The following is an 11,023-nucleotide window of genomic DNA, read 5'->3' as shown; positions in this document are numbered from 1 at the left end:
TTTACAGATGAGGAGAAAAATGCATTAGATGATTGAAGGCATTTTAGGGGGCTGCAGCTCATCTAGCTCGATTATAAAAGTATTTCGTCTTGCATAGATGAGGGAGTGATCCTCTCTACAAGTCAGCTACCACTTTAGCTGATATTGGCAGGTTTTATAGGAGTGCTTTATCCCTTTGATTAGGCCTTGATTGCCACTCAAGTACCAGATACAGTTTGCAGCCATCTCGCTTCAACTTGTGCAAGCGTATGATGAAAGAACATGAAGATAGATGTTTAAAGCATGCCCTCCTCTCCACTATGTTTGAAAGGCTTATTAAGGTTCATCAAAGAAAGAATCCCTTATTTTTGGACGATTCTGAGCTTTGGTTTGCAATCGAGCACCCCTCAGAGAGGACTTGGAAAGTTTACTTGCCTCTCTGCTATGTATTTTCAGGTGCTTTCACAGTTGGCCTTGTGCGACAGTGTCAAACCATCCATGGACGTGACAGGACCTGTATTCCTCCACGGCTGCCTCCTGAGTGGGTCACTACGTTATTTTTCATCATTATGGGAATCATTTCACTAACTGTCACATGTGGTTTGCTGGTGGCTTCCCACTGGCGAAGAGAAGCAACTAAATATGCCCGCTGGATAGCTTTCACTGGAAGTAAGTGACCTCAACTACACAGTTGACCTGTATGCAGGATAAACTGATGGAGTCTAAAATAACACTGTAGTCTTGTCAAGGAGCAGTGCTTAGGGCTCTTACCATACAAAACATTCTTTCTCTTTAAATGCCACATCTGAGGGAAAAATAGGATTCTTCAAAAATCAAGGGGTTGGTATCTTAAGTGACTAGAATTGAGAGGGAATAATAGTCTGTGGGCCCAAGGTGAGAGAAAGGAAGGCCTGACACCTTTACCTTCCTTGGGCAGTGCCATTAATTGACCTAAAAAAATGAGCAGGGATAAAAGAGGTCAGTCCTGAATTGTGTGTGTGAGTGTCTTTTCATAATTCCCCACTCCTGTATATCCAGGGTTTATTCCTAGCCGGATGGAATGACTGAAAAATCCTTCCCCAAGGAAGAGGAGGCAGTTGATGCATGTGAGACTTACCTACAGTCTGAAATCCATCCCCAGTTCAGGTGTCTCATGAATACCTCATTCAGGGTTGACGCTGGTTCAGTCCTGCTTCATGCTCACAGCGGGTATTTTATTCAGAGTATCTGCATCCTAATTGGCTATGCAGGAGGATTGCCCACTGCAGGGGATCTGCTGGGTTTCACAGCACTGAGCCTTTTGCTTCCCTAAGTGACCCGCAGCAGTGCCTTAGCTGGAGGGAGGAGTACCAGCATTTTTCTGCCTCCCCTTATTCTGCTAGGTATGAGCACCAGCGTAACTCTCACAGCTCAGCCTTCTCTGGCAGCCCCGTGTTTCCAAACAGGGAAACAGCCTATGACTGCTTTGGTGCAAAAGAAAAATAGTTATAACGAGCAAGGGGAATAACTTTCAAACTTCCTTTTCTTGGTGTGTGTTACAGGCTTAGCCCAACTGTGAAATGGTGCCTTAATGGTGGGGATGACAGCATGAAAAACTCAAAACCTGAGGGCTTTTAAATTGACTTGAATTATGACATACCACTAAAGGTAGTGTGAACACTAACTAGAAAATGCAAGTTTGTGGTTTGCACAGGCATAAATAAGGTTTAATGGTACTCTGTGACATCTAATGATATCTAATGTGAATGAGATTTAACTTGTTTTGGGGAAGGGAATAATATAAAAAAGCGCTCGATTTTAAGAAAGGTGCTTCGCTGAGGGACTTGTCAGGAAGATGGCTTTGATTGTACAACTTTGCTACAGTAGTGCAGCTCTTGCAGACATCGGAGCTATTGAAATGCTGTATAAAATACTTTTATTTATTTTCCAGTGAATGATTAAAATAGCAGGCATGAGTATTACTGAATATTCCATACCAGCTTTTCTATGCCCTTGTTTATCTGTACATATTTCATGTTTATCTAATGTATGAGGGAGGGTTTATGCTCAAAACGCCATATAGAATTAAGGTGCCTACAGTAAGCTGAAGTCAAAGCTCTAAAGTAAAGAGGTTTTTTTGGAGTACTTTATAGTAATAGCTGGCAGCATAATTTATTTACTGATTTTTTTTTCTTAATTCAGAGCTTGTATTTTGGACTTCACATATCTCAGTGGTTTTTGTGGGGTTTTTTTAATGGGGTTTGGGAGTTTTTTTTAAGTATTTCCAATTGTCACAACCCTGCATCTTTCTTTTGTTTTCTACAACTGTGATGGTTAGTTCAGCCAAAAAATCTGATACCCTAAAGCTGTGTGTTTTTCTGTAGGTTACTTTAGGGTTGCAACAGCTCTGTTATTAGAAGTCTAAATATAGAAGGACGTTCTTTTTTTCAGCCCTTGCCTTTTTGTTAGGAGATGTTTAATAATGAAACATACTAATTTGTTCTTTTTCAAGTCAGAATTATTCATAAGTCTATTAAGATATGATAGCTGCAATGCTAAAATTCTGAAATTCATCTTTGGTATTTGTCTCCTATACATACGACTCTGACCTTTGCATTCCTATTAACAATGGTGGGAAATTTTATAGCCTAACTCACTTATAAGAAAAATAACATTTGAAAAAAAGGAATGAATGGGAGAAGGAGTTCTGTATTTTTCAAAACGTTGATGAGAGTCACTTCTGTGGTTCATTGGGTGGCAACACAAATTAGTAACCTATTTGTAGATTACTATTAGGAAACATGTAGCCATGTGGAATCAACTTGGAGTACCACAAACAGGTCCTTCCTGTGAAGTGCTAGTACTGTATGTAAGGTGAAAATGTGTAACTCATTAGAAGGGAGTAGGGAAAAGTTCACAGTTGTGTTACATCTCTTCTGGAAGCAATTTCAAGACTCAACAGCCTCATACAGACTTCTAGTGGATATTCTTCTCACGGAACTTTCTGAAAACAGCATAGGACATGCTATCCTAGGCAGGCAGCGAAGACTGCTGGGACTGCCAAGGTCAGCTCCAGGACTGGCAGCTCCATTCTCTTCAAATGCAGCAGTGTCTGGAGCAAATCAACAAAGGGCAAAGGAATCCTGGTGCTCAGCTCTTTCTGTGGAACTCTGATAGCAACAAGGAGAGCCTGGCAAGAGGTCCCTCCTACCCAGTTCCTGATGGAATTTATATAAAGAGTGCGCGCTTATATTTTTTTCATGGAATTTTTGCTTGTCATACTGTCATCTTGACAACTCCAGGGTTTTTCAGCTATGTACAAACATGAAGTTTAATCTGTCAGTTCTCTTTCCTGTATACCATTCTAAAGGGATACACCCAGCAGAGTTTCCTAGCACAGCGTTTGCATCCTTCCCCAGCCATTGGTGGTTTTGCTGCACAGAAACTTGTCTTCTCTGGCATCTCTGCGAAACAGCTTTACGGCAAGAAGAAATACTTCCCTCTTCCAGGTCATGCTGCATGAGTGACAGAAGTCATCTAAAGGCAAATTTGAAAGTTTTCCTTCATTTTCTGTAGAGAAGAGTCTTTCAAGAATCACAGTGTTCCTACTGATGCAATAGATATTGTCACTTTGGGCATAGATACTACCAAACTATCACTGATGTTTGAGTTCTATTAACTGTTGTGCCAAATGCATACAGTGTAATGGAGAGTGGATTTCTTCTTGGTGTTTGTGCACTGTTTGGTCTTTGTGTGCCTCTTAAATGAACGATCATAGGTCTTTCCTTCTCTTAATATGCTGTATCCTGGATTTTTTTTAAGTTGTCATTGGATGCCCAAAACAATTTCAAGCTAAAGAATTGCAGGAACTAGATGTGTTTTTGACAGCCACCATTCCAAAGCAGACTCTAGAAATTATGGTTTTGTTACCTAAATATTTTTGTTAATAGAAATTGTAGTCATTAAGTGGCTTTTCTGCAAATTTCCCTGCACAAGGAAGAAGTTGAATTCAAAAGCAAGTACTCTTCAGGGAGAAGATATTTATGGGTTGCTGGAAATTCACTATCAGATATGTTAGAGTTGATACTACCAGATACAGAGAGTTACATCTAGGCTACAGCTTGTTGTTGTGATTTAACCCCAGCCAGCAACTAAGCACCACACAGCCGCTCACTCACTTCCCCCATAGCAGAATGGGGAGAGCAATGGAAGAGTAAAAGTAAGAAAACTCCTGGGTTGAGATAAAGACAGTTTAACAGGTAAAGCAAAAGCCATGCACACAATCAAATTAACACACAGAATTCATTCCCCACTCCCCATGGGCAGGCAGGTGTTCAGCCATCCCCAGGAAAGCAGGGCTCTGTCACACGTAACGGTGACTTGGGAAGACAAACGCCATCACTCTGATCATCCCCCCCTTCCATCTTCCCCCAGCTCTATAAGCTGAGCATGACGCCAGATGGTGTGGAATATCCCTTTGGGGTCAGCTGTCCCAGCTGTGTCCCCTCCCAGCTTCTTGTGCCCCCCCAGCCTCCTCGCTGCTGGGGTGGGCTGCGGAGCAGCAAAGGCCTTGACTCTGTGTAAGCACTGCTGAGCAGCAACCAAAACGTCCCTGTGTTATCAACACTGGTACCAGCACAAATCCAAAACGCAGCCCCCTGCCAGCTACTATGGAGAAAATTAACTCTGTCCCAGCCAAAACCAGCTCACTTTTGTAAGAAATTCCTATCTTCCAGCTTACAAATCTCCTTCTAAAAGGATACACACAAAGTTAATTGAGCATTTCATATATTGGTTTTTCTTCTTAGTTGGTTCATGTTTAAAAAAAAAAAAAGCCATGCAGTCTTTTCTTAATCATTTCTCAAAACTTTGCCATAATTCCTCTGCCAGGCTTCCTAATCTGACAGACTTTGATGAATCTGTTTCTTATCTGCCATTTCAGTAGACTAAAAGTTCAGACCACACTAAGAAAATGGCTTGGACACCCTCAGACCAGAACACGTGCACTGTGTATGCCCAGCAGAAGAGGAAAGATGGCTGGTTACTGCCATAGTAAACAAATGTTTGAAATGTGTATGTGCATCAGCATTCTGCACGCTGTCTGCCTGTTTTCATCCTGCTGAGCTGCGGGAGCGGTGAGGTACCTGCACCCTTGTGTCGTCTGGCAGGATCACAAGGAGACCCTGGGCCGCACGCTCCACTTGGCAGCCAGCGCTGCTAGCGTGTCCCGGCCGTAGGAGCGCTGGTGCACGTATGTACAACACACCTGACAGACCAGCATGGTAGTGGAGAGAGACAAATACCTGCTCATCAGCCATATCCACGAGGCCATCAGAACTTTTCCAGCTGTGTAGTTCTTGGATGTAATAAAGCAGATTTTAATCTTGAAAGTGCAGGTTGTTTTCAGAATCCTAAAGCTATTTCCTCTGAGTGTGTTATTGTTAAAATGTAGCGGAAGCTGTGTAAACAACTGGAACGCCCACTGGGGACAGACTGGGTGCAGTAGGGAGTGTGCTGAGCTCCGGTGAGGTGGCACATCCCCAGGGCGGTGTTTGAACTGTTACCGATTGTCTGTTGCTTTACCAGGCACATCAGCTGCTGGCTTTGAATCACTCGGGTGTACGGCTCAGGGCGCTCCCATCTGCTCAAGAAACAGTCGTAAGCTTTTCCCCCCTCAGATGGGCAGCTGTTGGTCAAGATGCGGTTCAAACATTCCTTAGGGGTTAGATTGTGTAGTGTGGAGTTACAAGGACGGATAATCATGCAGATTATTTAATGCCCAAGGTGCGGTTGCAAGTTCCTTGGTTCTGGTTTAGACGGCCCAAGAAGGCGGCGCCGCTCTCCCCGCGGGAAGCAGGCCGCCGTGCCGCTCCCTTCCCAGCAGGACAGCGGCTCCGTCTCGCGGAACGGTTGCCTCTTTCTGCCAGCACGGGCAGCCAAAAGTCAGGCTGGTCCTGCTGGTAGCTGCTGCTGGCTCCAGGTGTTTTGGCAGCTGCTTCATGGATTTCGGAAATCGAGGAGCAGGTCATGGTCTGAGGCGGCGCGTGGCTTATGAAACCGTGTTTTTTGGTTGATGTCCCAGTCCTGCTTGGACACTTCCTGAATTCACATTCCTCATGCCCATCACCCATCTCATCCATGGAAATGAGTGTGTTTTCCTCAAAGCTGAGACCTCTCCTGTGCAAATCATAAGCTTTGAGCTTTAAAATATGAAATATGTGATAAAACTGTTTGCCTTGGGTAAATGTGGAGGCTATGAAAAGAAAGTTTGGGCATGTGACACTGGCTGGAAAAACTGGAGCGTGTATGTAGTCAGAAAAGCAGTAGCGAAGTTGCAGTCAGAAACACTGAGGCCGGTCCACGCCCATCGTTTCCTCATCTGGAAAGGCCTAACGGGACAGGCGAGCTGCCGAACTTGTTCTGTGTGCCTTTGGAAGCAAAAGCAGCTGCAGCACTGCTGACTTGCACAGGAACCAGTGATCAAGGTGATGGATGTTACTGTTGCAAGTGGTTTTTACGGTTGCTTGTTTGACTTACGGGGAGGTTCAAGTAGGGAAGAGCATTCCCAGACATTCTTCCGCCTCTTGCTGTGGAGAAGACAAAGGGGAGACAAGGACAGCACCTGTGCCCCTTACTAACAAAAGCATCAGTCTGTGAACTGAGAGAAGACAGAAAAAATTAGCGTGTAATGCACTTTATTCAGGCAGGAGTGTTGTACCTTGGCGTGAACTTTCTTTTTCACATGGCTGAGTTTGCAGGTAGATTGGAGGACTAGGAGAGGCTTCAGCGTTAGCTGTACATCATAGTAGGAGATGGTGGTATCTGGCTTTGTAAGGCTGGTAGGATATCTCTCCCCACCACATATAATTTAAATTTGTTTGAATGGGTATTGGGATGCCGTGTTCCACTCACAAAAATAATGTTTGAAATGAAACTGAAATGCATAGAAGTAAAATAAGAGTAACGCATTAATAGTTGACTGAGCTGGTAGAATCAGATAAAATTCTGTGTTATTCTAATGCTGATAAAACAACCTAATTGTATATTCTTCCATATACAATTAAAGCAATTCAAAAGCTAGTCATTTTTATTGTAAAGAAAGTCTTGACTCTCAGAAGAGGCCTATTTGGAAGTCATTCCCTTGGCTGAGGCAGTAGAGCCTATATGGCCCTGTTCAAACTAAACAGGGTTACTTATCCAAAGGTACAGGAACACAAGTTGTCATCTGGGAAAGATTACAAATCTGGATGTCCTCTCCTGGATTTGATCAGAGTACTGAAATGTGCTGTGAGGGATGCTGGCCACTTGATACCCGAAGGCCCGGGAAATCCGTAATGTAGTTGTAATGCATGGCTTTACTAGGAGTTCTGGTCTCTTGTTTGTACGTCCCGAGTCAGTTGTAAGCATGAACCGTGTGCGTAAGTTTAACTGTTCAGGTGAAGGAAAAAGCCTCATTGCTCGGTTCTCTTTGTCCTGGAGTCTAAATTTGATGGTTTTAACTAAGGAGCTTATATTAAACTGAATCAGAAAACTTCCTTTGTATTCCAGTGGAAAATCTTAAGGATATTTCATCACTTAAGGAAACATTGTGTATCTTTAGGAAAGTGGCATATTTTAATCTAAAGGAATCTGTAATGACAATCAATGTGTGTGTTGTTTTTAGCAAAACTTTTTCAGAAAAGGAATTTTTGTGGAAGAATGGGAGAGGGTAACTACACTTGGAAGAAGACAACTCTAATAGAAAAGGAGTTTCTTCAGTGTTGAATGATAGTTTATCTTGACCAGAGAAAAACTACTCTAACCGGAGAATTAACGAGCTCTGTGATTAAGCTTGTGGAACTACATCTACCAGATTTTTATTAAGTAAAGACAGTTTATGATCTGGTGAGCAGGACTGAAATTACAGTCAAAATTGAGGGTCTTTCAGTTTTTCTTGGGAGTACATGAGGGATGTTTTAAAAAGAAGATAAAGCCTGCTCAGTCATTTCAAGCAAGTTAGGTACTGGAATATCTCAGCTCTTCACTTTGGTCAGAATACTTTGCTTGCTTTTCTGGACTGCTCTATGAACTGGTAGATATTTTTACTTTAACACAGCAGTGACCATTTTTTCTCTTCTCTTTTCTTTGCAGTGATTCTATTCTGTATGGCAGCCCTAATATTTCCAATAGGATTTTACATCAGTGAAGTTGGAGGTCAACCATATAAATTACCCAATAACACAGTGGTTGGGTCTTCGTATGTACTGTTTGTCTTATCCATTTTCTTTACAATAGTGGGACTTCTATTTGCTGGCAAAGTTTGTTTACCTGGCTGATGAATGTCTGAACTGCAGAACTGTCTTTTTTGGAAAAGAGCAAGACTTCAGAATTGCATTCTCAGGAGGATGCCTAGATCAGACTGTCAAACCCTTACTGAAGAGAGGAATGCTTTGACTTGTTATCACTATGCACTTTGGATGAAAAAAAGGAGAGCCTTTCCTGTAACCAAATACAGACAACATTGACTAATCCCCTGAGCATATTTTAATGCAGTCAGGTCTGCACTGTGATAGGAACTAGTGAAGAATGCTTTACACTGAGAAGCATAATGTCCCATGTTACTGTACTGTTCCTGTTTTTAACATCTAACGATTTGGAGGTCAAAGTATTTATGAACTTTGTGGTAGCCCAGAGGGTTGCAGAGGAATTCAAGTGAGGCTGGCCTCGCTGTTGAGGAGATTAGCATTTTACATCTTCCTTCTGATGAGCAAAGCCTTTGGCACCAATGTGGATCAATCTTGCATTACTGCACCAAGAAGCCAATAGATCAAAACATGTTCTTTAAATGTACCTAACAACAAGAAGACATACATCCCCTCCTCCCCCATAACCTCTAGAAAAACGCTAAGGAACATTTTAGAGGGCGATTTCTTCCTTATATTTAAATAAATATATATATATTTTGCTGATGCAGTATACAGTGTGTGTGTGTGTGTGTATACACATATATGTATATATATGTATAGACACACAAATGGTTCCTGGAAAAGAACTCCGAACGCTTTGCTAGCAAAACACTGTGGTGTGCAAAACCAGGACTCAGTAGAAAAAAGCCATTCCTCTGAAGGCCGCATAGCTGAGAGTCTTCAGTTTACCTCATTCTTTGTAGCAGCCCTTGATTTTAACAGTTTTTCTAATAGGTACAAATGATCCCATGCCTTTCTAGGTGCAATTTTAAGTTAAGCTAAAATTCTTTTTATGGTAATTTATTTGTATATGAGGGTAGAAGGTGAGATCATGTCATACGTTAAAGTTAAAATCCTAATTTTGGGAAACTGATACTATTTAAATTATTAGCAACTGTGCACAGAAAGTCTCTTCTTCTACTGCGTTGTTACACTAGCAGTCATACATGCTCATGCACACGACGTCTGCTGTAGGTGACTTTTCTCTAGCACGTGTAAAATGCAGCGTTTAAAGTAATGCGGACACTATGCCACTGCAAAGACAGATGAACTTCTTTTCATTTCAGTATTAATTCATCTTTAAAAAACAAAAAGAGCAATATAATTGTTTAAATAATATATGCCTTGCTTACTGAAGTTATCTTAAATGTGGGTTTGAGGGCCACCCAAATTTGGAGTAAATATTCCTCAGTAAAGGTAGTTTTATTTTTCAACACAAGGATAAACCTTTGAATCCATGGACATTTTAATTGACTACTCAATCTGAACTTGCAGGAAGTACCGTTTTAGTGTCCCAGGAAAGCTGCCTGCATTGTCAGTATTTATTTTCCAGTTAGTATGTGGTTCACCTGAGATTCATTATGAAAACAAAAAAATCTTGTTTTAAGCACTGTTTCATTGAGCAGTACTGAATAGACATTTTTATAAAATGTTAGTGAAAGTGTATTTTAGAAGGAGGTAGTTGTTAAAATATAATCAGCATTTTCCAAAACAATCCCTTATCCAATAAGCTTAAGTGTTTGAAAATAAAAGTTTGCACAATTCTTCTAAACTGTGTACCATTCAAACCCTATCCCACTCCTCCCTCTCCTCCTCCTCCTTCCCCCCTGCCCCTCCCCCTCCCAAGGCATTTTAATGCAAAAAGGTTATTTGCTGAATTAAGTATTTTTTTCTGTTGACATTTTTGAACAAACTTGTCACTGGCATGGTCTATAAGTGACTTTTTTCCCTGTCAGCTCACTCACAGGTACAAGTGTTCAGAGATCCTCATATTTTTCTGAAGTATTGTGATCTGTAAATAGAGCCAGGGTACCTACTTGGAAGTAAGAACTTAAATCCAGTGTGGTTTCTCATTTCAGCCTTCATCTGCATGGGTAGTCTGAGGTCCCCAGTGATGGTAGCAGAGACAGAATGCAGGCTGCAGCTGCTGGACGTGCATCTCAAGTTCTGGTGTTACCACTGCTGTATCCTAAACTGAAGGAGTTACTAAAACTTAGATCAGAAACTACGTTAGGAAAAAAGCAAGCTCTTTTTTTCTTTTTTTTTTTTTCCCCCAGAAATGTCACTCATGTAAATAGTTTTAGGAGATATTTTTTTTAACTGGAACATGGTTCGGGGGGAAGAGTTTCTCAGCTGCTAGGATTTCTTCCCCCACCAGCTTACTTAGTTACAGTAATATCATGTATACAGTGGCCTAAATTAAATGGATTGCCATTTAATAAAAAAATATAAACTCTTAATCTCGGACCATACCCAGACTGTGGCTAGCTGGCTGGAAATTCCTCTGATCTGCCAGTACTATTGCTATGAATTAATAAATGATAGCAGGGGTTTGCATAGATTGTTTGATTAATTATTTGAGCATTTTAAGTCCAGAAAAAGATGCAGCCACCTGCATTTAAAAAAAAAAGACCCTAAACAAAAAAACACCCAGTGATTGAAGAGACAGCTGTCAACAGTTGCTTTTAATAAAGTCACTAAGTACTATATAGTACAGTATTAATTTATAGCAGAAAATCATATCTTGTAAACTGTATATAAAACACTGTTTTATGGTGCAATCATTTGTCAAACTTATGTCTGTTACTTTTTGTTTTAAAGTTGTGTGTGTTCTTTTCATA

At 41.3% G+C, this 11,023-nt stretch overlaps 1 protein-coding gene across 1 annotated transcript; it reads left to right on the top strand.

Annotated features, from left to right (window-relative positions):
• Window positions 1-435: 435 nt before the first annotated feature.
• On the top strand, window positions 436-8,273 carry LOC104502973 (chromosome unknown open reading frame, human C16orf52; the record flags this gene model as incomplete). The annotated part of the gene is made up of 2 exons (XM_010156341.1): window positions 436-648; window positions 8,089-8,273. Coding segments are annotated over 2 exons (398 nt in total), but the record flags the coding sequence as incomplete, so codon positions are not given.
• Between the last annotated feature and the right edge of the window lie 2,750 nt (window positions 8,274-11,023).

This window comes from Eurypyga helias, unplaced genomic scaffold (genome assembly GCF_000690775.1).
Source record: "Eurypyga helias isolate BGI_N326 unplaced genomic scaffold, ASM69077v1 scaffold36987, whole genome shotgun sequence".
Lineage (NCBI taxonomy): Eukaryota > Metazoa > Chordata > Aves > Eurypygiformes > Eurypygidae > Eurypyga > Eurypyga helias.
The sequence above is the reverse complement of the archived record's forward strand: the minus strand, read 5'-3'. Positions and strand labels throughout refer to the sequence as shown.